The 26,681-nt window shown below is 36.7% G+C and overlaps 1 protein-coding gene across 2 annotated transcripts in view; it reads left to right on the forward strand.

Annotated features, from left to right (window-relative positions):
- ZZEF1 (zinc finger ZZ-type and EF-hand domain containing 1) overlaps positions 1-26,681 on the forward strand; it is a 59,927-nt gene that overhangs the window by 13,955 nt on the left and 19,291 nt on the right. The window contains exons 10-40 of one of the 2 annotated variants that reach the window (XM_048067901.2): positions 544-635; positions 1,663-1,811; positions 2,351-2,462; positions 3,721-3,936; positions 4,902-5,002; positions 5,340-5,509; positions 6,299-6,432; positions 6,720-6,790; positions 7,247-7,361; positions 8,029-8,188; positions 9,101-9,222; positions 9,309-9,419; positions 10,297-10,463; positions 11,142-11,223; positions 11,834-12,035; positions 13,089-13,237; positions 13,526-13,766; positions 15,333-15,412; positions 16,577-16,670; positions 17,236-17,746; positions 18,393-18,557; positions 19,141-19,260; positions 20,088-20,249; positions 20,908-21,037; positions 21,293-21,431; positions 21,666-21,831; positions 22,426-22,688; positions 23,697-23,869; positions 24,447-24,600; positions 25,189-25,328; positions 25,882-26,159. In XM_048067901.2, coding sequence (XP_047923858.2) covers positions 544-635; positions 1,663-1,811; positions 2,351-2,462; positions 3,721-3,936; positions 4,902-5,002; positions 5,340-5,509; positions 6,299-6,432; positions 6,720-6,790; positions 7,247-7,361; positions 8,029-8,188; positions 9,101-9,222; positions 9,309-9,419; positions 10,297-10,463; positions 11,142-11,223; positions 11,834-12,035; positions 13,089-13,237; positions 13,526-13,766; positions 15,333-15,412; positions 16,577-16,670; positions 17,236-17,746; positions 18,393-18,557; positions 19,141-19,260; positions 20,088-20,249; positions 20,908-21,037; positions 21,293-21,431; positions 21,666-21,831; positions 22,426-22,688; positions 23,697-23,869; positions 24,447-24,600; positions 25,189-25,328; positions 25,882-26,159 — 4,969 coding nt within the window. The remainder of the gene's footprint in view (positions 1-543; positions 636-1,662; positions 1,812-2,350; positions 2,463-3,720; positions 3,937-4,901; positions 5,003-5,339; positions 5,510-6,298; positions 6,433-6,719; positions 6,791-7,246; positions 7,362-8,028; positions 8,189-9,100; positions 9,223-9,308; positions 9,420-10,296; positions 10,464-11,141; positions 11,224-11,833; positions 12,036-13,088; positions 13,238-13,525; positions 13,767-15,332; positions 15,413-16,576; positions 16,671-17,235; positions 17,747-18,392; positions 18,558-19,140; positions 19,261-20,087; positions 20,250-20,907; positions 21,038-21,292; positions 21,432-21,665; positions 21,832-22,425; positions 22,689-23,696; positions 23,870-24,446; positions 24,601-25,188; positions 25,329-25,881; positions 26,160-26,681) is intronic. The other variant, XM_048067902.2, reaches the window with a different exon arrangement.

The following is a 26,681-nucleotide window of genomic DNA, read 5'->3' on the forward strand; positions in this document are numbered from 1 at the left end:
GCCACATAACCTTTCTGAAAGAAAAACCCTGTATACCGTCTTGTACAGTGCTACTTATAAATGAAAGCTATTGTGACAGAAAATTAGGCATGTTCTAAACACTTATTTTACCCCTTTGTATACTTGTGCATATTATTTATTTTTTTAGTTATTTTGTGGATTGTTTCTGGTGTTTTGTAGATCAGTTTGAAGAACAGTGAGTTGTATCAGTGAGCAGAACCACAAGCTAAAGTAATATTTGGGTGTTACTAATAACCTTTAATGGGTAACACTCAGAAAATTGCTGCAAATACTGCAGTCCCAAGAGATACACTGCTGGAGAGACCTATGTATACTCTGTGGGAGTGTATACTAACATGATACATTTTTTTACTTGTCTTTTACTCTCTTATTTGGAAACATGTCCTAATGAGGTACAACATTTCACTAGAAACACATCTTGTTCTTGTTTGCCCCCTATTAGTCCACCATCTTGGTGTTCTCTTTCAAATGTTTTGCCCTAGCAGTCCCTCCAGCTTCATTCTGTTTCCACGGCTGCTTTAGGTTTTCTTACTGAAACCGGGAAGACCAGAGCAAGTATCATTCTTTCTACCGGCACTGAATCTTCATTTCAAGTGACACAAATTAGAATAAAGGTATGTAGTTTCTTTATGTTTTTCAAGGAGAAGGCTCTCTCTTTTCTCTTTTCCCTAATGGTAGAGTTGAATTTGATTTTTTTTTTTCTTTTGTATCAACTAAATTTTAAATTCATCATGAAACAGTGGTATTTTGGGGTTTTACTTTTGTGCAAATCACAGGGATCTGAAGGAAATGGAGATCTAAAATTGCATGGAGTCAAGACATTTATTTTCTTGCTTTTGTCTATGTCTTGTACTATACTCAAGTTATTAAGGTGTAGAGTATTAATTTATTTGTAAGGTCATATACCTAGTATTTAAAGTAATTTTTCAACTCTGAATCGCAGAGTTTCAAGATATAGTATGTGAGTTCAGATTAAACGGAGGGTTTCTCAAATTCTTTTCAGAGACATCAGTGTAATTTGAACACTCAGTGCAATTTTATCTGGTTTGAAAACAAGATCTTGTGATTAAATCTTGTGGCCAGGAGAAATCTTCAGTGAGATTTCTGCAGCTGAATTTATTTATTTAAGGCAAAGAAATAATTGAATTCCTGGAACAAGAATGCGTATTTCAATGCCCAAGGGAATCAAATAAGAATGGAATTCTGGCAAGTAAATTCTAACTGGAGCCATAGAGGCAACTAAACTGTTGCAAGGCAGTGCAGGGATACTGGGATACAATTTTTTTTTTTTTCATTTTTAAGTATACAAAAATTAGAATGTGAATTAGTATACAAAATCAGAATTAGTATACAAAAATTAGAATGAGAATTAATATTTGGAGGTATAGTTATTGTTAGGGTATTAGCAGAGTAATAACTGTAGCAAACATTAACCATGCACACGATCCAATGGATTGCAAAAGCTTCCGTAACACTTCTCCAAACTGTGTTTCATTTCCTTCTTTAGGTTAAAAAGTGTTATTCCAGAGATCAGTTTTGTTAGTACTTAGTTGCTTACTGTAACTTTTTTTTTTTCTGTGAAAACAGCACCTTCTTTTATTGTCAGTTTTTATGTATGTTTCTCTGTATTTGTTCTTTTAGGTTCGAAGAGGTGCCATTGGAGCCCAGTGTGGGCTGGTGTTTGCTTACAATAGTGCTTCAGAAAAGTTCCATGCAGAGGAACACTTCAAAAGATTTGAAAGCTATGACAAATGGAAGCTACAGGAATTCAAACAATTTTTAAAAAACAGGTAAAGGGGCACTTTTCCTAATGAAGGGAATATAAATGCTATATTAGGTCATTTTGCAGTGGCACTTGAGCTACTGAGAATTGCTCCAAATGACTTAAAAATGATGCATGTGTCATTTAATGGTTACCTGTTTGATTTTAATGGGCCTTGGTTTGATGTGTTTGAGGAAATGTATACATAGGTGTTGATTTCAACCTCTTGATTTAAAAACCTGTTTAGAAAAAGATGTAACAAAACAAATGTTCTACTTACAGTGCAGATCTCTGATAACGAACCATTTATAGGAAGATGTATTTTAATTAGTTTTATTAAGTTACTTTCTCAGAATTGTTGCTTAGGAGTGAGGGGAGATTAGGGACCATGACTATGAAGACTTTGTTCATTGTAATACACAAACTGTAGCATATATAAGGTATGCGAAAGTTCCTCTTCCTTCTCTGTCATCTTTACAACCATAACGTGTTAACAATATTTTGGTAGCATATCCAGCTTTGCAGCAGTTTCTTTTCTTTACAAAGTTTATTTTCATCTATACATAGAAGCAGCTGTTCGTGTGATGATTTGGGAGATGATGATCCTATTGGCTGGTTTGAAGTGGAAGAAGAGTGGGATGAAGTGGATGTCAAAATGCAACAATGCAGAGTTTCCCAGGTAAGAAATGATGAAAATCCATTAGCCCAGTCACAGTGAGCAGAGGCTCATCGCTGTGCTTTGTTGTTATGCCAATTGAAATAAACATAACTTTTTTGTGCAAGCAGAACTCTTCTGGGTAGGAATCAATTGGCTTCTTGCTGAAAGGATGATTTGACTTTTGTTCTCTGTGTTATGTTCTTTTCCTCTGCATGTACACATATATAGTTGTAGTTAAATGGTTCTTCAGGTTTAGAGTTAATGCAAAATTATGTGATTATGCACAGATTAGTGGTTTTATGAGTGAATATTTCTAAGGATGATGTGGTTCTTGCTTTATTCTAGTATCTTTATTTTATATTCTGTTTTTATATTTCAAATATATATGACTTTTATATTTATATAGATAGATACGCGTTTAGTTAACTAGATATTTAGTTGAAATATATAGTATCTTAACTGCATAGTTACAGATTTTATTCTTCTAGAGGCAGATTCTTCAACCCTTGTTTTAAGGGACAAATGATTAATAAGCAGTTCAGTGAGTTAGATCAAATACCTTGAGGAATGTGGGACTTTCCTGTTTTGAGAGTGGCAGAAAATGTGTTTCGTTTTATATTGTTCAAGTAGGAAGCTTTGATTTTCAGTCGCATTTATCTTGTTTCTGGCATAAGCTGTTGAATAGTTCCCCTGAACTTTTTTGGACTCTGAAAATTAGCAGAAGTGGTTGTGGGACTTTTCTGAAACCATCACTGCTTGTTAAAGCATTTGGCTGTTGTCTGTGTAACCATTAACCCCTTAGACTTTTGAGTGAGTGGAGTTAGTAAATACCTTTGGATGACAACTTGCTCTTCCTTTCAGCTTTACGTTTTGTATCTTAATGTGGACAGATTGAATAAAACTGTTTTAGATATTACATGCTGATGCTCTGCTTGCTTTTAAATGCAGATAATTTTTTCTACCTGCAAAAATGCTGTAATTATAGAGCTAAGAAACAGAGTATACAGAATGAATGGAACTGATAATTAATTAACTAACTTTGCAGATACATGCAGAGGTCACAGAACCAGTACTGTGACTTTTTGAGAGTCCAAGCTTAGCCTGAATCTTGAGCTCATTATTTTAAACTTCTGGGGGTGGTTGGCGGGGAAAAAGGCATAAGGCTTGTCTCTCTCCCTAACCTGCAGTCTCCTCACACATGTGCTCTCATGTCTTGTAAAAGCCAAGTTTAGAGTAACTTTTAAAACCCACTCTTGTGCTGTGTTTTATGTTCTTTTAGTACTTAATGATAAAGTTCCTCTGCACAAGACAAGACACAGCAGAAAGGCTCGGAGTTCAGGGCCTGAATGTTCTCGGGTATCTTCGGCCTATGCGAGAGGAGCCCAACAGGAGCATGAACTGCTTGCAGTGCAGGAAAACTGATGATGATACAGTGTGTGGCACAACTCTTCTCCTGAAGACGCTTCATTTCATTCAGCAGCTTGCACAAGACCTGGTATTTTTACTTCTATTTTGTTTAAGCCTGTATTTTCCGTGCTAAAGGTAATAAGGCTATGCTGACAGTAACTGTAAGTGGATGAAGCACAGTCTTACTAGTGAGTAGTAATAATTATTAGAACCATGCTGTGGAAAAAAAAAATGCTCTCTGGAAAAAGGCATTCTGTTATGGTTGCTGAAGTTGATTGGCAATATGCTCTCTTTGGGTTCTGGAGAGAGTTAAGAACTATTTTTCAGCATCAATGCTGAAATAGCAGTGCTGGGTGAAGTAAATGCAAGAGAAAGACACTGCGCTGTCTATTAGTGTAACTATTTCTGAAGCAAGTATAGGAAAGGTATAGAGTCACAGAATGGCTTGGGTTGGAAGGGACTTAAAGATCATCTAGTTCAAACCCCCATATGTAGAGAGGTAGCTAGGCAGGTTGCATAGATTAAAACATGTTCTCTTTCTTTCAGATAACGTCAGTGTCCAAGGTGAGATGTATATAGTTAAGAGGTATATCAGTGCTGGTATGCACTGATTTATGTCAGCGTTGATGTACCCTACTTCAAGGATACATGTCAAAATCATGTTTTTGTTCATACCGTGCATGATTCAGTGGCTTGTCAACTTAGATTCTGAGTTGTGGGCAGTCTCATTTTGTCTATTACTTAATTTTAGTCAAATTAGAAGAGGTAGGGATTGTAAAGACTCTTGATGGGGTGGCGCAGGATAGGGATGTTGTACTAGACATCTGGAAAGAGGAGACAGAGTCCCTGTTAGTAGCCCTGTGAAGGGGAAGATTTCAGCCAAAATCACCAGAATATTTATGATGGTGAGAGAACTATACTGGAACTCATGTTAGATGCAAATTTATAGCAAGCTAGGCTGCTTTAAATCCAGTGCTCAGATAACTATTTTTTATAAATTTGTTCTGTTCAGAGTTAACTTTCCTATCCTGCATTTTCTTTGTCTTTTTTAAGGTTCATCAGAAGGAGAGTGGATTAAAATACAAGTCATTTTTAGATTTCACAGGCCTTGATCTGCAGCTGTTCTGGAATTTTTACAATAAACTTCAACAAAAGTAAGTTGCATCTTTACTGTGTGGTGAAGCACTAATCTGTGTGTGCATGTGTAAGTAAGGTATGCTTAGTTGTGTTGCAGCAGGTTTTTTTTTCCTAAAGTGCATCACTTACATAAATAACATTTTCCTTCTTCTGCCATATGGGTTTTTAACTATAATGTTGTAGAGAAGCTTGAGGTGTAGATTTAGCTGTTAGCAACACTTTTTTTTTGGCTATGCTGTCAGCATTTTTTTTTTTATCTATCTGAGATAGTAAATCTCATAGCATTATTTATTTGCTATAAAAGAGCTTCTCCTTTCTAGTTTTTGCTTCTGTTTGTTTTCTGTGTTCTTACAGCCCGAGGGAAGAATGCATCTTTGCTCAAACGTTGCTGTTGCAGCTACTCCAGAGCTGCTTCTCTGTACTTACTGCAGACAATAAAATTGCTAAACCTCAGGAAACTTCTCAGAACAAAACACCTGGTCACACTGAAGCTGCTGAAGAGCTTTACAGACATCTGTGTGAAGGTAATGTATACTGAATGTATTAACAGTTTTGGCTGTTCTGGCTTACAAGGGTGTTACATTAGTTAGAATTTGGGAAAATGCATTTATTTCTAAAGACTAAGCCAGTTACTCATTCCTTTGTTTCTTCTTCAGGTCAGTGTGTACTAATTAGTCTATCACAATAAAACTTCTCTTGACCTGTGAAACAGTTTTATAGGCTTTCTGACAACTTATGGCCTGGAAGCAGCTTCAGTAGGAAACTTCTTTTGAACCTGTCACCTGCTCAAACCAGCAGGGAATGTGATCCTTTAACTGAATGAAGTTCATCCAATTCAGATATTTCACGTATATAAAAATGATCTTAGGAGGAGCCTGTAATGTGTACACAAACATGAAAGAATCTGGAGCCAGTGAAGAGAATGGCAATTGCACATTAGATTTGGCTGGAAATAGGATTTTACCCTCTTTATTGAAGTATATATATATTTTTTTTGTTAATTAGCTGACAGTCTCCTGAAAAGTAAGCTAGAGATAAAAGTTTATACAGAATCTGTCACATCTTGAAAGGTTTATTAGCTTTGATTGTTGTCAGGCCTTAATGTTCCTTGAATTAATTTATTCAGTGAATAAATATATCCTTAGAGAAATCTTTCTTGCTAAAAGTCAAAATGTTTTCCCCCATTTTTTGGTGTATAATATGGGACTGCAAAGACTTGAAGTTGTGACAATTATGCATTTAATTCAGTTGTGCCTCTAACGTATTAAGTATTGATTTGAACTTACCATTTTGTTTTCTTTTTGTATGAGCAGTAGTGGATATGGGGGACAGTAACCTCATGCCAGTGAAAATGCTGAAACAGGAAGTTAAGAACACCTTACTCAGTGGAGCAGCAATCTTTTTCCCAGACAGACAGACCAGGCGAAACCAGCTCTTCACCATGATGGTAAACCATTAAGTGAGAAATTGATTGTTTAGTACCTGCTTTCTTTATGCAGAAAACACCAAATCTGAGTTCTTGTTGTCAAATAATGTATGCTTTGTCTGATTCAAGTAACATGTTCTTTGTCTCTTTTTACCATCCCCCTGCCCCTGTAGCTTATCTAAAGAAAGAAAAGCTATACTTGCCTTTTTGTTACCAAAAATGAATAGTAAAGCTCAGAAATTATAATTCTTTCTCATAGAGGAGGGAAACAGAACATATCATAAAAATAAATCTTTTTCATTTTCTAGAAAAACATCACAGAGCAAGAACATAAGCAATCTGTACATCTTGCCTTCAGATCCTTGTGTACCCACTTCAGGTAAGGGGGTTTGAAATTGAAAATACTTGTCTGATACCCCTCCTCTCTTAATAAATTCCTCTTTAATCTTTTTTATAAATATAATTCTGTTGGATAACAGTTCTTCATAATAGTCAACTGACTTTGCTTTAGAGAATACTGCCAGTTAGGATATTTATTAACGGAATAGCTATATAAAATATTCAAGGATTACCATTGGTGCTGAAATCACAGTACGCTACTCAAAGACTTTTGCTAGGCTGTCTTTCAAGTTTTTAAGTGACTCTTTGGATTGTTTGTCCCTCATGATGGTTGGCATTGCTTTAATCAGTTTGGATTCATCAGAACCCAGTCACTTTTAATAGTAATGATACAGTAGGTTCTCTACAGGTTTATCATTGTCACAAGGATAGCTACATTTGTATTTTGGAACTATGCTACTTGGTTTTGGTTAGTAAGAAGGTCTTTGTTTTGTAGTGATCAAGATCCAGGTGGACTCTTACTATTACCAGAGAAGGGAGTTTCTGCAGATTTTGACATAAGTGAAGTGCTGTCAGTCATGGAAACCCTTCTGCTAGTGGCAGCAAGAGAGGTAAGTGTCTTCACACTGTTCCTCTTCCTGCTTCTTTGCTGTGATTTTTGTCTGTGTTCAAACACAAGCTGCATGCCTTAGATGTGTGCTTAAAGAAACTAGTTTTCCAGAATGTCCCTCTGGATGAAGCTATTAATATCTACTAAGGACTGTAGGGCTAGGTCTTCCAAACGACTGAAATATTTTCTTTTAAGCATTAAAATTTTGTAACAGAAGGGTAAGTAATGTATGGGATAAGGTGTTTTGTTTCTGTTTTGCGGGGCTTTAATGTTTGTTTTTTTCCTGTAGCGTATAAGAAAATCTATGGACCCTATCAACACTAGGAAACAGAAGTAGTCATTCCATATTGAGAGGTTAGATCTGGTCATGCCTCTAAGGAAGGTGTAAATGGAGGAGGGTCATTTACATATGCAGAAAAATGTGCTGAGAACATCGACTGATTCACATGTAGCTGTTCCTACTTAAAATTGTGATTTATCAAAACAAAATACATTACTTGGCTCATGAAGTTATATGGTTTCATGATGTTATATGCAGTTTGTCGGTTGCATTTAATCTTTTATGTGGGAAGAGTGGGCAGATTATGTCCGTCACAGTTTACTTAGTTACACAATGTGTCATTCTGCAGCAGAAGAAAATATCCTTTTGTTACATTATTTTTTTTCAGTGTGAAATGATGATGCTGGATGTTGCACAGCAAGAGAGTGGCACAGTCCTGTCTTCCTTATTCTGGTCTGTTCAAGGTAGCCTCCTTTCATGGTGCTACCTGCAACTTAAGGGAAGTGATAATTCAGCCAAGGATCTTGCTGTAGAAATACTTAAAAACTGTAAGTGCTGGGACCAAATACAGAATTAAATGTGGTACAATATGTGACTTTACAATCTGATTTAAGTAATAGCAGTATAGTAATGGTTCACCAACAGTTGACTGGCATATCAGGCAACTTAGAACTTTAGCTGTACTGATAATTTTAAGTTGGAAGAATATTCAGAAAACATATCAGTAAGTTTGGGGGTTTTACAATTGAAAGAAAAAAATGCAATTACAGAATATCATTTGAACATTTTGTCTTTTTTATATGTCCCTTATTTTGATAGGCTCCTAGTGTTGTAGTATGTTTTTTCGTAGGTGTTTGTGATAGCAAGAAGAAAGGAACTTACTTAGGAAGCTGGACACTTATAAGGGATGTTCTACAACAGCATCTTTTAAAATTATGTTTATTTTTCTTAACGCAGCAGTACAGTATTGAATAGTTAATTTGGCCAAGTATTTAACAGAGAAGCGATACTTGGAATTTTATGTAAAGTCACTTCTTATATATGTTTTTTTTGTATAAATAAGTTCATTGTTTCTCTGTATTGCCTTTAAAAATGTTGTAAGGCTATAGTTAATACTTATTAGTGTTATTTTTCTTAGTATTGAAGAGAGGCTGGTTACACAGAGATTCTACCATCATTTTTGGAGTGTTTGATTTAAGTTGTGGTCATTCATCTCTTTTTAAGTTAGTGGATGAGTATGAGTTGTTTCCATAATAGAAATATCACAGAAAAGGTCTCTGAACTTTCTCCCAAGTGTCAGTTTTTTGGGGCAGAGGATGCCTTCCCTGTTGTCTTTCCTGTTCTGCATGTCACCGTGCACTTTAAATAGCATTCAGTAAAGCAGGTTGTGGTAGCAAATCTCTCCAGGTTTATCCACCATCCTTAAGGTGGCTATTAAGTTGGCTTTTGTTTCTCTTTAGATGTAGGCCAGTTCCTGTCGAATATGAGAAGGATTCTGCAATCACTTTTATCCCAATATAGTGGCAAAACAATAGTAGAAAAAATCAGTAACTCTGTCTTTGCAATGGCAACTCGTCAGCTGGTAAGTGAACACTGGCATTTTGTACTATACCCAGGTTGCATGGCTATGGCTACGTGTGTTTTAACAAGAACTGTGTTTTCCCCTAGGTCATCTTCTTGTTGGATTTTTGCACTTTAGACATTCCATATTGTACTCTGCTACAGGGATTCAGCACTCTGGTAGAACCACTGAAAAACCTTTGTAGTGAGCCTCATAAGGTAACTAAAGATATAGGCAGACAGTTCTGAATTCTGTATTTCATGCTCTGGTTGTTCTTTGTGAGCATGTACTCCCTCCAAATTTTATTAATGCTTTTGAGTATTTTGCTTGACTGGAACTCTGGTCAATTCTTCTGGGCATTCTAAAAGTGATTTTTAATGCTTATTAAATAATATGTGTGCATAAATGCTATTTAATTGTACCATGAAATTTTGCAGTGCATTGCAAAACACAATAAAGCACTAGTAAGTACAATGAAACAAAAGGAAAATTGCAAGAAAGGCATACGAAACTCAGATAATTCTATTACTGAGCATTTTGAAAGGAGCTGCAAAGCTTTTACAAGTAATGGGATGTGCAGTGAAATATTGAGTAAAGAACTGGAAATATATCTCTTTGGATATGGAAGTTGAGCAAAGTGACCAGAAGATGCAACTGGAATGAGAATAGAAGGTGGATAGGAGGAGGAGGAGGAAGTCTGAGAATGAGAGAGGAAGATAAATTAAAAATAGCATATGCTTAGCATTTTAGCTTCATTGCTTGTAGTGATGCTAATAGAGTTTGTATGTCTGTAGTGTAGATGTTTAAATCGGCGTTAGTCATCCAGATGCTTTTGTTGTCATTGGAGACTTACAGGAACTTCTGGGGTGAGACTGTCTCCTCCCCTGGTAGACTAGATGAATCTTGCGTTAGAAGTGCTTCTCTACCCTGATTATCAGAGATGTTGTTGTGACTGATCTAGGTGTAAATCAGTGCTGTATGTACATCAGGCAGCTTAAATGTATAGACACAAAAATCTAGTGTGATGTTTGTTTGTTTGTTTTTTGTTTTTAATGCTTTACATTTGTATCGCAAGAGTGTATTTTCATTATACAGATGGAAATGGAAAGCTGGCAGCAAGAACAGCCCGTAGTATTGCGAACATGGACAATGGAATCTCCTCATAACTATGAAAATAATTGCCATGAGGTCTCAGTCTTCCTATGTCATGGGGCAACTTACTTTGAGGTGGAATTTGATGAAAAATGTGAAACTGAAAGGAGGTAACTTGATCTTGTGCTCTGTTAGATATCAATATCTATTTGCAGGATTCCAGTATCTATGTGTGCAGAGGGGCAAGTCATGTTCCACTGTGCAAGGAATACTTCTTTCACCCCAAGTGTGCCCTCTCAGTTTCTTCATTGTCCTGCTTACCATACAAGACGTTATTTTGAATGACTTAGTCTTGTGCTGAAAGGCATCTCTCCTGGCAAATGTGTAGACATGCTGTTTGTATGAATTTTGCTTCCTTTGATCTGTTTTGCAATGTTGCAGTGACTACTCCAATTTATGAAATTTCTCATTGTGGTATTTATTTTACCTTCTTTAGACAAAACTCTTTTTTTGTTTGCTTGTTTTGTCTTTTATGTTTGTTTGTTTTGTTTGTTTCTTTCATAACATAGTAGGTTACTGTTTCCTTAAGGCATATGACAAATGTTAAAATTAGTACCCGCTACCAGTTCTGAAGGATTGGGAAAGTTCTACAGGAAAGCAAGTCTGTGTTTGCCAGGACTATTGCACTGAGGCATGAAATAAATTCCTTAGCAATGTAGTTGTAGTTCTGAGAGATGTGGTGGGATACTTGGACTCTGAGATGCAGCACTTGTGAAAATGCAGAAGGAAATATTTTCCCCCAGAATTTAAGAAGTAAATTTGAAAGTAATGAAATGCAATTTTCACAGGTATGATTACCTGGAGTTTACTGATGCCAGGGGTGCAAAAACTCGTTACGATACAAAGGTTGGCACTGAGAAGTGGCCTAAGGTGAGCACCTTTAAAATTCTGAACCCAATGACATATCTAATCTTTGGAAATTCTTACGATTCTTGTGGAAAACCTATTGTTTAAAAATACATCTGCTTTCCTGCATGTGTGTGCTTAGTCTCCCTCCAAGATGGGGGCAGGAGGTGGGGAAGAAATTCTGCAGTGATGCAAATAAAAGGAGCAAATGAGTAAAGAATCCCTTTCTGTTCCTGTTCTAGAAGGAGCAATCAGTCAAAATTAAAAGTAATAATCACGCTTAACTGTTTACATGGGCAAAATTTATTCTTTGATACTCTGCCCTCACAATTTTTAACATCATGAGATGAGCTAAATGCTTTCCATGGCTACTCCCTTTCTTTGACAACACCTACTGCTTCTGTATTGTTTTATGGGTCCAGCTTCAAAAGCTCAATTGACTATAAAATTTTCTATTGATTAGAAATATTACTGGCTTATTGCTAGGGGTTTCTCATTTGCATGGTGGGGAAATCAGATCCGTTATGGAGAAAAGATAATATTGAAAAACCACGATTGCTGAAGGGAATTCATTACCCTGAAACGTCTTCCTGTCATGTACATTTGGCAAAATGACTGTTTTGTTGCTCTGTAGAAAGTGACCTTTAAGGCTGGCCCACGGCTGCAGTTTCTCTTTCACTCTGACAGCAGTAATAATGAGTGGGGCTACAAGTTTTCCGTCACTGCTTATGGCCTACCAGATGTTGCCGTTTCTTGGGGCTTGGATTTACAGCTTCTTGTATCCCGGTTGATGGGGCGCTTGGCTTCCCGAAGCATGGCACTGAAATCTCTACGAGGTGAGTGCACTTCATAGCTCCAGAAGTTGTGGTGTCATGTAAGGATGAGGTACCTTGTGTTTTGAATCCCATGAAAGGATGAAGTTCCTTTTTATTTATCTCTTGACTGACGATGCAAGACTGCCTAACGAAGTCTGGTTGTTGGGCTAAACCTGGTTTTGTGGTCTCTGTGCAGCAAGCCTGATTGCTGTTCTGCTGAACTACTGAGAATGTCCCAGGGTTCACTGTGATCTTTCTAATGTTCAGAAGCCAATATTAGGAAGAGACAGACGCCTGGAAGTCATCATATTAAGCTGCATTATATTTATAAATTAATATCAGGGTTCATCCAATCTCCTGTTCTTTTTTTCTTTTAAAATTGTTCCCTAGTGCTGTGATTCACCCCTTAGTGGTGGAGTTAATATGGAGCCAGAAAGCTGAAAAAAATACAGAGCAGAGAACAGAAATTTCAGTGATTTAAAATACTTCATGCGAGCATTTGGTATTGATTTAAATTTGAATTCACAAGTAAACTTTGGCTAACTCCAAAAGTTGAGCACACTTAAGATTTGGGCAAGCGAAGATAACAAGATGTGAGATGGGTGTCGTAAGAAAAAATAGATGTAGTTTATTGTTTAATTTCAAAACCAGAACACTTCTAGCTAGCTTCCTAAATCTGAATTCATTCACTACTTTGCAGCAGTTAAAGAGTCAGAGTTCTTGCTTCAATCAACTGGTCAGGACTTATCTTGGAAAATCAGTCATGTACTGTTCTTTCCTGTGAATTTAGGGAACTAATTGAACTGCTCTTATCATGGAATATTTTACTCCTTTGTTGATATGAATGTGCTTACACCTAGCAAATTATTGTGTGTATTTAGTAGGAGAAGAATAAAAACATCTGGTTTCTGTACCACATTAGAGAAATTGAAGTTAGAAAATGTTGTTCAATTACTTGTTCAGTTTGTTTGCTTTATTTTTTCCGCACTGGATGTTCAACATATTATTTCATTAGTCTGTAAAAATGAATGAAAATATTCAGTAACTGAAGTGTCCGTTCTGAATTTCTTGCAGAACTAGGTAGTGAAGCAGATTTGCCTCCTTTGAAAGTAACATCAGTTCTTAACTCTCCTTTGTGGAAACCTGTCTTCAGGCATCAGATGTGTCCTGAGGCTATCCCAGGATCCAGTCAAACCAGTAGACTGCACCAAAATAAAAAAGAGGTACTTTGGTCATTGCTTTTATTTCATTGGCTTGAAATCTCTGTGTGTGACATGTTTTCATTCAGCCTTAATTAGCTGATGCATCATTAAGTGTATGCTGTTGTGCTACAGTTGTTACCATTTGCACTGGATAAATATCAAGGAGGAGGGAAACTGTTGTTCTGTGCCGTTTTATTAGTTTCCACTTAAACTGCTGTAGATTTACTGCAAGTTGACCTAATTGTAGAAACAAGATGCAGCAATTTTTCAGACAATATTAAAGTAAATGTGTTCTAACATTCTTTCCAGGCTAGGAACTCTCACCAAGATGACTGCCGTAACTTTCTTATCGACTTTGCAAAATCAGATCCTGCCCAGGATTTCAGTGGGCAAAAATCTGAACTTTTCAAAGGACTTATACAGGCATGTAAAAAACAGACCCCAAAGACAGATATAGTTGCTGGTTCTACTGTTGATCAAGCTGTGAACTCAACGTTTGCTGCTTTGGTGTATCTCACTCCAGATTTATATGAGAAGCTTCAAAAATATGGTAACTCTAACATTAGACTATCTTAATAATGAAGACTTAAAGTTTGTAAGAGGCTGTCTTATAGTTCAGTTTATAAACTTTGAAAAAACAGTTTAGCGTGGCGACTTTTAAAAAGATGTTTTGTCCTGTACAAAGAAGTCATCATTTAGGCAGACTAGGTAAGCCTTATCTTTAGAGTGTTTGTTTTATTAATATATGCTTTTATCTTCAGAGCTCTGTCCAAATATTAATAACCATCATAAACTACTAAGTCTTATTATAAAAGTGAGCTAAAGTGGGTAGTGATTTCCCCTGTGGTTTTAATTCAGAGGGATGTAGTTCCCAGTGATTAGCAGTTCTTACGTAATTTTCTAGTCTCGTAGTGTCTTTTCTAAAAAGCCAGCATCAATTTGTACAGGTTTTTAAACTTTGGGGCTTGAGGAGGTGTGAATTATCTCCCAATATTTTTGGCACCCTCAAAAGTTTTTTTGGTTGCTTGGTTGTTTTTTGTTTTTTTTTATAAAAGAAAATGATTTGCTTTTAACTTGTATTATGTCCTTTGTTATTACAATTTGTATATTTTTAGTAGGTAGAGTAAACAACTGAGTAGTTTACATCATATTTTCATTAAGCTTATTGATATGTTTGAAATATTGGATAATAAGGTGTTACTTGGTTTTGAAGGGTTTTATTTTAGGAGAAGCTAATCACCTTCAGTTTCTGTCACAATCTTGAAGTTAAACATCTTTTTGAGCTTTAAAGTTACGGGTAAAAATGATTGACATAGACTGACTTGATGACTAAAGTGGTTATTGCCTTTAGTCATTTTTGTCTATGTCTGACAGTTGATATTTTCTGAGTAAGATTGAACACTGGTAACTCAGTAATATATCAAGGAGTGGGTAAGATATCTTTCCTACTATTATGTTAGTAGGTTCATCTGTCTTAGTCTGGCTGGGGCAGATTAATTTCAGGACCATGTTGACCTGTGCAATGTTAAGTATGTACAGTTGATACTGTAAAGAAGGGCAGGGGGAGGAGGGGGAAGAAAAGAGGCAACATTTGAGTAATTGGAGGGGGAAGACCCTGAACAGGAACATCTTTTTCCACATAGTCATTGTCAGGCCACTTTTGATGGGAACTGTTTTGTCATGTATTTAATTTTTGTAAATCGATTTCGAAGGTCTATTCTAGAAACAGCATAAAACAAAAGGGAAAAAAGATAACTAAATATATCTGTATAGCTTTAAATTAATACTAAGCAGTTCTGAATGTTCTGATATCAGTTTGCATTAGTAACGTTTGCATGTATAGGGAGAAGTTTTTATTTTCCATGACTGCAGGCATCAATTTTGGAGGAGATGAGAGAGATTCATAATTTAACTTTGCAAATAGCTCTGTCGTGGTGCAGTTAATGTATTCAAGGCTCAGGAAAGTTGGCAGTTTTTATTCCCTATTTTTCTTACAGGCATAATTCCAAGTATTGACTAAGAGACAAAGGCTCTAGCATAATTTTTTAGTTAAGTAGTCAAATTGTGTAAAAGTGGAGCTGTAAATAAACAGGACTCTTCTTTCTCTCGTTTCCAGTCAACAGTGGAGGCAAGGTGCCTTTGAGCGATGAGTTTGCACAAGTATATTCCCTGGCTGATTCAATTAGAATATGGATGGTAAGATCGCTCAGGAGGCTATCTGTTGATGTCGTTTACCTTAATATATTACAATGCACTGTTAAGGAGTCGTGTGGAGCCATGTTTTCCATCAGTGATTCTAGGTCAAATATTTTCACTTAGGAAAAACATATATTCACTTCTAAACTTTGAACTAAACATTTAAATGTGTTCTTACACTCCCTTCCTTTCCTCGGCCCCAGATGTTCGATCATGAGTATTTAGGACTGAATTGGGCTCAAAATCAGTTATATCTGTGTTATTTTTCAGCGGGAATGTGTGTTGTTGATTAGGAATATTCTTGCATAGCAGTTGAGAGCTCTTCTGAGGTATAGCTTCGAGATCTGTCTTAAACATCATTCTCTTGGTTCTGCAGCACTAACAGGAAAGGGAATAATTGCTTCTTTGACAAGCAAGTAACTGGCTGTAGTTCAGGATATGTTCTTTGCACATAATTTTCCTTTAAAACATAAGGCTTATGTCAAGAGCTGGTGTCACCAGCTCACAACCTGGTGAGAGGTGTCTGCATCACCACCTGCAGCTGCAGAGAGCCAAACTTCACTTAAAATTCAGAAGTCTGCAGGAGATTCTAAATGTTAACAACGTTGTGGCCTTTGAGATCAGCTAATTCAGTCTATGGCCCACTTTTCTGCTGCTCTTGCAAACCCATCAGCCATAAGCTGGCCGATTTAACTGTTCGAGTCACTTGTGACCTCTTCCTTGCTCTTTCTTGCCTGCAAGAATTCCCTGCAGCATGAATATGGGCTGGTGATACGATGAGTGGAGATGCACGTTAAGATGAGTAATAGCACCGTACCGTTACTAGACAGGTGATGCTTGCATTCCATTTGCAGTCCGTTTACATAGTGGGTGAGGCTCCAGTGACAATGACATCTGAAAGTACTCTGTAGTTAGATGACATGATGCCTTTGGAGAATCTTATCTCATCACTAGTACATTTTTTCCTGAGCGGTAGGGGTAGTGGGGAAGCCTTTTTCTTACAGGGCAGAGGGTAAACATCCAGGCACATGACAGGGAAGGCTCACAGCCAACAAATTGAGTTAAAAAAAAAAAAGAGTTAAATTCCTTTATTGCAATGCAATCTTCTTACTGTCTTGCTGTATAGATATATATATTTTAACTATTTTAACGTCCTGTCTACAGTTGGAAATGAAACAGAAATCCCTGATGGGTAGGGGAAATGATACTGAGGAGAAGCAGAACACAGAAGCAAGTGAGGTGAACCCAGAGACTCTTGGTAAGTGGTGCTTTTCCAAATGTATAAGCATTCCATATGGTTTAGTAGAGCATTACCTTGTAAACCTCAGTCACTATTTTTCCTGTGAAAGGTGAGTTAGTGACATGGGTTACTTCATAATTCCTTAAGAGAGAAACTAGTGTACTTTATATGAACTATCTGAGATTGTGTTTTGCTGTTCTTTGCAGAGAATAGTATGTGAGAAAATTCTGCAGGGTGTGCCCCATCACTTGGGTCACCTAGTTCTGAACTTATATTCATCTATTTTTGTAGATACTCATTGCCACAAATAATTGCTGTTAGAGTAGCAGCTGATTGTTATTAGAATAAAATGTGTTCACATTGACTAGTGTATGCTTTGTGTGGTTCGATGTAATTATTCAAGGCATTTGGAATCTAGAATTACGTATCTGATAGCATCATGATCAATATAATAAAAAAAACAGTATTTTCAGTCTCTCTTGGCTCAGAAGGAACAAGATAAACTGCTTTCTTCCTAAGCAAAAGACAGCAAGTTCGGTGTTCTGCTGTCATGAGTTTAACTCTTTTAATTTTTATCCTGCAGCAAAACTTTGTATGCAGAAGAGCCTTTTGTTACTGAATTTTTTGCCTGTGAGAGCAAAGACAAAAAGTTCTTCAGACAGTTCGGAAGTCCAAGATATTGATAATATCCAACAGCATGTCAGTGATAAATGCCAAAGAATAGGTTCTGTTGTGGAAACAGACTTCCAGGCAGCACCCTCATTGTCTTCCAGTAGAGTAACTCATCCTGTTTCAGAGAGGGGGCAAATAACACAATCCGATACAAAGACTAAACAAGTTCCAGACCCTCTCCAAACAGAAGAAGCATCTGCATTTCATAGCAAGCCTGCTGAAAATGCAACTTCACAGCAAGAAGATGTATCATCACCTCCTTCCACTCCTACACGAAAATCTCAGTTCAGCCGTGGAAGACTAAGGCTGCTGTCTTTTAGATCAATGGAAGAGCCAAGAGCAGTGCCTACAGTGAAGGAGAAATATCCCATATTGAAAAACATATTAGACTTTATTAAGGATCAATCACTTTCCCATGAAAGGTAAGCAAATTGAAAATGTTGTCAATTATAAGATGCTGGAACTTGTCTTCAGACCTTTTCGGATAGAATAAAACATGACATCAAAAAACAGTTTGTACTTAAGCAGTTTTATGTTTCGAACCTCTGTTGTTTCCATCCATGTAGAGTCTTGTAGAGCATATTATTTCCTTTGGTTCCTTTCTATCACGTAGATCTTCAGAATGCTAAAAACAATATGTGGTTGTTTCTTGACTTCCTTCCTGAAATCTGTTTTCAGTGGCATTTTGCTTCCTATCTACAAACAGGGAAGACATGGTATATCAGTTCTAGAAATCATTGATAACAAATTCTAGGCTAATTGCACCTTTCATTAAATTACCTGGTATTCTGAGAATGTAAATGGAAAACAAAACCTCCAGTGTCTATTACAGTCTCTAAAACTTAGACTGGTGCAGGAGATGCTGGATTCTATTTGAAGCTTTCTCGTTCATTCCAACAGTTGTTAAAGTGAATGCTTTTGTAATAAATCACTGCTGTAATATAAGGTTGCTGAAATACAATTGAAAATGTAGACACTAATCTCTTGAATTGTGATTTTTTTGGTGGATTACTTTAAGCAAGGTATTTTGAAGTCCTCATTGTTTTTTTGTTTTGGTTTTGCTCATAGTGTTTTAAAGGTTCTTGCTTTGAGAAAATCCCAAGGGCAGAGTATCATGGAAGTGCTCAAGACAGTCCGCCAGTGCCTAGACTCACTTGGGCAGCCACACTGTTTTCATCCACCCTGTGTACTTTTTCTCTTAGAACTTCTAGCCTGTCAGAAAGATTTTACAAAGTAAGTAATTATTAGAAAATAATTTGTCTAATACAATTTATTTGAGCCCTTGTTCTCCCAGTCATAAAAGCTGAAAACAGTAAAATGTTGTTGCTTATTATTCATATGGATAATTCAAATGTGACATGAAGATTAGCTTTTAGGCTACTGTGCGTATCTTGCGTGCTTAATTAAAAAATTAATTATTATTTTCAAGTGGGACTCAGTTGGACCTATTCATGCCGTTAGGTATCATGCAGTTGAATCACAGCATGGATGCCTACATACATACACCTTCCAACCTGCAAGCTCAGAAAGATTGTAGGGTCTGGTTATTGCTTTAGTGTAAATTCTTGTCTATTTCTTGGTTGGTGTCTTTCTCATCCAGTAAAGCTGGAGTAATCTAACCCATTTTACTGGCTCCTAGTACAGGATTCTTTTACTTTCCTTTGAAAGTGACAGACTACATTTTAAACAAAGTTAACATCCTTACCACTTGCAGCAAGTGATGAAAATATTGCCCACTGGTAAAAGTTGCGCAAAGCATTTTATATAAGATGTGACAGTGAATTTTAGACTACTAAACTGACTCTTTAATTTCTAGCTACTTTGGAAACTTGGAAGGCTGTGGTGCTGAGCTACACAAAGAGATTCGAGAGTCCTACTATCAGCTTGTTTTGTTCCTGGTAAACTCTGTGAAGGGATTTAGTACCATTAATGACAGGTATAAGCACATTGATTACCTAAGTAATGTGAGATTTTTTTTCTCTTTTCTTCCTCACCCCTTCCCTTCTCATTTGTTATTGTTTAATGTTCAATGAAGTTTGATTATACTTTGCATTACCTACACAACTAAATAAGGAATCTTGATCTTGTGGCCCAGAATGCTAAATTACATTTTTATTAAAACTATGCATGAAAGAGCAATACGTTTATCAGTGTTAAAACTTCAACTTAGTATGGCATTTTGTAGATACGATAGTGCCATATGTTTCTGAAGCTTAGTAATGACATACTAGAAATAGCAAATTTATTGCAAAATACTTTGGCAAGAGTACTGCAATGAGAAACAGTTCTGCAGACATGCTCTAACTTTAAAGCTTATGTTTTGGTAATATTCTGATCAGAATTGTTGGGATTTATAGCTAGGTGTCCTAGAGGAATGAGGATTTTATGAATATTATGCCAATTTCTCTACTCATAACTTCCAAACCCTTTGTCCAGTTTCAACTGGAAATGGCAAACATTTTCGAAGAGAACAAGTCCCTACAGGTATTGAGGAAATGTACTGCAGAGAAGAGACAGATCCTCTTGCTAATGCTCAGGCTACAGCATAATTTCAACTCTGTCCATAGGAGTTTATTCAATCTTTATTTCAAAATGTCTTGGCTGTGCTTCTTGTTGAATTGTGTAAGTTTGTGCATTAGTAAACCTGAGGTTCTGCCACATAGTTATTTTAATGTGTAGTAAACCTTGGAACTCAGTGTATAGTAATTGTACCCCTTTAATCCCCATAATATGCTATTTTTTTTTTTTGGTTTTGGTTTTTAGATCATTACTTCCTGCCTTGTCATGTGTGCAGACAACTCTCCTTCATCTTTTGGATATGAGCTGGGAACCGAGTGATCTTTCCTTCTTTGTTGAGATTCAGTTACCCCAGCTTCTGATGACAACATCACAAGAAAACATAAGTATTCATGATAGTGTGATTTGGTGAGTCAGGAACAATGCAACCTTCACATGGTACTAACTATTGATGCCATTTTTACCAAGAAAGAGAGTCCTGAACTGTGTTGGAGCAAGAAGTAAAAGGTTTAACTATTAATAAATATGGCAAAACTTGGCCAGTATTCAAGTGCTTAATACTGCAAAAAATTCAAATACTTACTAGTGCTAAAAACATTAAAAACTTATCTTTTATGTGATTACTGCTGGAACGCTTCACTTGTTTAGCTGTGTACAAGGACATATATAATGCTATTTCTCTTCCTGATAAATATAAAATGTTTTTAGCAGCTGCATGTTATATTTTTATAATGCTTGTGTATCTTACATCTGAGCAAATGTAAAGGCCAAGAAGCTTTTAAAACTTCTCACCTGCTCTGCCAGCATTACCAAAAGCAGTTTTGTAAATGTGGATTTTTCTGGTTTTGGCATTATGCTCTGCATATGTATGTAAGAACTTGTCACAGAGGCAAGAAGGTGGTGTCTATGTGGTCAGTTATTAACCAAGTGAACAAGTTCTTACAGTTTTGTTTTTATTAGTATATTATAGCACTCTTTTTTTAAAGGTATCCCTAGTTATATCTAGTTATCTTAGAAAGGAGCCTAATTGCATTCAAACTTAATTTTGAGCTTGCTTTTCTTTTAGTCAGTGGAGTGAAGAAGATGAAATTGCAGACTACAAGCAAAACTGTGAGTGGATGGATGAATGTCAGGATGTAATGTTTGAGACCTGGTATGAAAAGATAGCTCAAGCTGACCCAGAGAAGCAGAGAAAGGTGACCTCATGATTTGCTTATTTATCTGCAGAAGGGGTAAATAGGAGACTTTTAAAAGCATAAAGGAGAGAAAGGCATCTGGCTTAAACTGATTTTTCATGAGTTGGATCCCTGGCTCCCTGTAGGCCTTCAAAAGTCTAAAATCATTAAAAGATCCCCATCCTTTTTCAGCAGGGGGAGCGTTCTGCTTTCTGTCTAGAAAGCGTTCTCTCAGAAAATAATGCTCAAGTAAATTATGTCCATTTATTCCTCTAGATGCATATGTTTGTCGCCCGTTACTGTGACCTGTTAAATGTGGACATATCCTGTGACGGCTGTGATGAAATCGCACCATGGCATCGCTACCGCTGTCTGCAATGCAATGACATGGATTTATGCAAAACTTGTTTTCTCGGTAAGAATCTTTTAAAAGACCCTCAATACCGTGTAGTTGAAGGCAAAATAGTCTCTTTTAAATTACGTATAAAATCAAAGATTTTTCTGCTGGATATTTTAGAAATGTTAGGCTTTTCTTTTCCTAATCTGAATATAAAGTTGAAATTAAGAAAGATCCTTTATCAACAAAGGATACAAAAATTTAGGATACAAAACAAAAATTTTTTTTTTTTTGTAAAATCTTTCTTTACAGGTGGAGTTAAACCTGAAGGACATGAGGATGACCATGAAATGGTTAACATGGAGTATGCCTGTGATCACTGCCAGGGGGTCATCATAGGTCGGCGAATGAACTGCAATGTGTGTGATGACTTTGACCTTTGCTATGGATGTTACTCTGCAAAGAAATACTCTGACAGGTATTAAATGTGACACTTTTTTCCCTTACACTTGACTTGCCAGAAAAGTGATAATTAGCAACTAAATACAGTCAGTCATTCTCATATCACATCCTACAAGGTTGTGTCTGACATCAGAACATCTAATAGCTGTCCTTAGGGGAAACTTAGGAAACGTAGGACCAGTTCAGCAAAAAATTCTGTAGTTTGCAAATGTGCCCCAAGTTCTGAAGTAACTTATTTCTGCCTGTTGTCTAGCCATGGCTGTGTAAGGTGCAGAGGGAGGATTGTACACCCTGAATGGTGTAGGATGGAAGGAGTGCATACAGTGCTGTGGTTAGACAACACAGATTTCAATGTTTGACCAAAGATGTTCACAAATTTTGTTTCTAGAGCAGGACCGCGCAGCACAGTACAAGTTCTGTTAAATGAGCACTACTAGCGTCAGTGAGGGGCTGACAGTGTACAGCTCTTGAAGGTCTACAGTTTGAAACTGTGGAATGAGTTGGGTTTTTCATAGTTTCCTGTAAAGGAATCTTATGTTTCTAACTACACTGGTTGTCAGGAATGCGGCTGCATTTCAAAATTATATACCTTCTTCTTACCTTCTTTCAGTCACTTGCCCACTCACAGCATCACAGTGTATCCAATGGTGACTATTCGAATCAGTGATCGACAGAGGCTCATCCAACCGTATGTCCACAACTATTCCTGGCTGTTGTTTGCAGCTTTGACTCTCTACAGTGCAGATCTGGCAAATGGGGAGGAAGTAGAAGGAGAGAAACTAGATTCACAGGTCCTCAGTCATGCCAGAGTTCTCCAACATCAGTGCATACAGCTCATTGGAGATTGTTTGATGAAAGCACAGCACGGAAAAGGTGAGTCAGCTCCTCCTTCAGTGAAACAATGGCTTCTAGCAAGTGTCAGAAAAGTCTGTGATTACTCACTTTGAAGTTTCCAAAGGAAAGGGGAAGCTACTGTGTACTTCACTGAAAATAATTGTTTATGTAGAACGAGTGTCATTCAGGGTCATTGGAGACATGGAAAATAGGGTGCTTGAGAAAATTAATGTGCTGCTTACATAAATGCTGAAGACAACTTGGCAACCCTTTGGTAATTTTTCTTTTTTTTTTCTTCCTTCCCATCATGAATGTTGTAAATGGATCAGTAGAGCTTCATGTTCTGTTACTAATGTGTTACTGACAATTGAAGGACTCAAAGGAAAGCAAATAGCTTGGTGCAAAATGGTTCTTGTTCCTTATCTACTGGCAAGATTTTTTTAACTTTATTTGTGATAAGTCACTGGGGATGATGTCCCTTTGCCTGGAAATGAGGATTTCTGTGAACTGAGACCTACTTACAGAAAATAGGGTGATAAAATAGAGGCCTATGTTGAATTTATCAAAATCTGATACTCAAATTTATTGGCATTTTTTGAGCAGCACTAGTATTGCTGAAATATAACCACCACCAAACACTTATGCATACTCATTATTTCATCTGTTTTTAATATGCGGTTTAGTTTTATTGTATAAATATTTAAGTGGTCAGAAGATTAAAAAGAAGACAAATCTACCCTCATAATTCACACTGCTGGGAGGTATCCCTGATACTTTTTAAAATTAATTAGGACTTCTGCCCTGATGGCATCTCTGTGAGGCAAAAAATGTCTCTACCTGCTCATCACAGAAGCACTTAATGGAACTACACAATTAAGTGAACATGATGGGGAACATCTTTCTGATAGAGTTGTACTCAACAGTATTAAAAAAATAAAAAAAGTGTGAGGGGAAGTTTGAAGTTCTCTTTCAATATGTTTCAGTTCTGCTTTTTGGCTATCTTGCCACTCAAAAGCTAAACAGCTTTTGTAACTTTTTTGCTTTCAGGTCTGAAAAATTTAGCTCTCCTCTGCATGTTACCAGAAGGTGAATCCTTCTCGGAGAATGACACTCTTTCAGTCAGTCCTCCCACAGATGGTGCTCCAAAAAGCTGTGTTGGTGATAAAGAAGTGAAGGCAAAAGATGAGAAACCAAGTGTAGGCTCTTTTATGCACTGCAATGTAAGTACCCATTATACACAGACCCCTGATACCAATTAGCTGTGTCATCTTCAGAAGCTTAAACGTCCTATTGCGGAAATGTAGCCAAAATGATGGATAGTAATGATTTCATTTGTAGGTAAAAGTTGGGAGGCAAGGGGAGGGTGATTGGTTGGTTTGTTTTTTAATTAAATCCAACTGGTCAAAGACTAAGGCATCACTTTATGTTCTCATAGGCAACTTTGATTCTCAAAAATTTTGGAGGAAAGGAGCAAAGGACATAATTTCTGAAAGGGCAGTGGTTCCCCTAGTTGTTAGCACTGCTTAGGTGTGAAAAAAGATTTTCTACGGTTTTGTATGGTGTGTAAAGCTATGACAGTATAACTTTATGCATAGATACAAGCAAAATAGAAAAATATATATTCACTGTATGGGAGCTTGAGACATGTATATGTCAAGAAATTGCTAACCAATGAAAGGTTTTGGTATTCTAGGAAAGATGTTTGTCAAGAGCAGATTTCTTGTTTTCTCTTTTCATGGCTGTTTCTGCAAATATTAAATTTTGTTTTAATCTTTCGGTATCTTCGTTTTATTTTAGGGGAAAGCAGACACTCGCAATGAAATCCAGTCTCCTGCAGAAGATAAAGTACAAAAACAAGGAAGTGAAAGCAATCATAGTGCTGTCTTAGCAAAGAAAGCTGTTCTGAGACAAGAATCAGACTTGTCTGTGGATGATAATATTTCTCCAACAGGTAAGAGGTTATTTCTCATTTTCCCTATCACAGGAATATCTGTGCGTATACAAAGAAAACAGCTGTATTTCTTTATTCCTAACCCATTTTTGTGTATTTGCAAACGTCTTTAATGCAAGTGAGCTGTTTGCTTTGTAAAAACCTGCCAAGCATAACTCTTTGAACAACTGCTACCTTGCAGTCTGTTTAAAGGATTCTAGAAATCAGAGTAGAATTCCAGCAATGTATATTCATGCTGGGAGATGATACTTCCTGCTGATCTAACACAATACTTGTGTGGTCTTACATACTCAAAACCAGAAGATAGGTGCCTTATTCTATTAAAGACTAGTATTATTAGAATTAGGATAAGAAAACAGATCTGTACATAGTACAGTCCTGTATACACTTTTAAATAAATGGTGTAGATAAATATCTTTACCTGATATGTTATTTACTTTTTATAAAGATTTATCAATTTTTTTAATAAAAAATTGGAAAAAAATCATCCTTGCATTTTTGTAACCATAAAAAAAATAACTATCACTTTCTTCTTTTATTTTTAATGTCATTTTATGGGATTTTCTTCTTTTGCTTTAATTTAAAAAGCAGATGACTGCACTTCAGAGGATTCAGCCCAGAAGCAAGCAGAGAAGGTTTTAATACCTAGCCAGGAACAAGTTTTTGCTGAATGCTCTCAGAAGAGGATTTTAGGATTGCTGGCTGCTATGTTACCACCTTTCAAATCAGTTAGTTCTTTTTACTTTCTATCTGTGTAGTTTGCTAGGTGTTACAAATAACATGAATAAAATTCATAGCAAATAAATTGTGGGAAATGGGCTTTATTTGCTTACGTGTAGCAAAATGCAAATGTCAGAATCAGAATGTCTTAAACCATTCCACGTTACTAAGGAACGTAGGGCCTTGTTCCTGGGTGGGGGGAGAGGGAAGGGAATTAGAATTTAGAAGCTTACCTTAAGTGTTCAACATCTGCAAACTTTAAAACATCACCTTAAATTTACATGTCAGGTGTTACTACTGAATACAGTTTATACTGTGCCTTCATTCAGTTTGACATTTCTCATACGGAAAATCCTGATGTAACAAATCTGTGTAAAGATGTTTGATTTGCAGTTTTATGCCAATGTAACACAAGTGTATCAGAACCTAGTTTCTCATGTCCTTTTGTCCCGTTGGAAGGAGCATTAGAACAGAAGGTTTTGTTCATGCTGTGATTTTGACTAAAAATCCTGTTTTCTTTCCCTGCCTTACTGAGTTTTGTTTTTTTTTTTTTTTCTGTAGGGCTCTACAATGTCTCTGATTAACCTGGAACAGATACTTCCACTGATGTTTCAGGTTGTCATCTCAAATGCTGGCCACCTAAATGAAACTTACCATTTAACACTGGGACTTCTGGGCCAATTAATCCTGAGACTTATGCCTGCAGAAGTGGATGCTGCAGTGGCTAAAGTCCTTTCAGCCAAACATAATTTGTTTGCTGCGGGAGATGGGTCTACAGTGCCAGAAGGCTGGAAGACAACTCATCTTCTATTCAGTCTGGGAGCTGTGTGTTTAGACAGGTGCTTTTTATTTAAACCTATTAGTTGCTCTCTGATGACTAGCACTAATTTTCTTTCATGCTTGCCTCATGCATACAGTTGTTGTTGGTTTTTTTTAACAGAAAGTCAGTTAAACCTACATCTTGATCATGGGAAGGGCATAGCATCTGCAGCCCCTGTTGCAGTCAGATTATTTTAATTTCCTTCCAAAAGAAGGCTGTCTGTTGAAGAATGGCTTAACTTCCTGTGCTTATGTAGATAGCATGTTATGGTGAAAGCAAGGTTTTGGAACTTCTAGGGGAAACAAGATAGTCCTCCTTTTTTATTATTTTTTATTTTTATGATGTTAATTCTCTCATTTTAAATTAGATACTCCTTCTGTGACTTGGGAAAGAGGAGTGTCATGTGGTAGCTGTCACAGGTGCTGAGTTCTGGATCTGGCCTTTTTATGTAAGAGTATTAGAGACAGAGATTTTGTATACTAAAATTGCACTGGAAACAGGAGGGGCAGGGAATAGGTTCCATTTTGAAGATCTTGAGAAA

Source organism: Anser cygnoides, chromosome 18, assembly GCF_040182565.1.
Source record: "Anser cygnoides isolate HZ-2024a breed goose chromosome 18, Taihu_goose_T2T_genome, whole genome shotgun sequence".
NCBI lineage: Eukaryota > Metazoa > Chordata > Aves > Anseriformes > Anatidae > Anser > Anser cygnoides.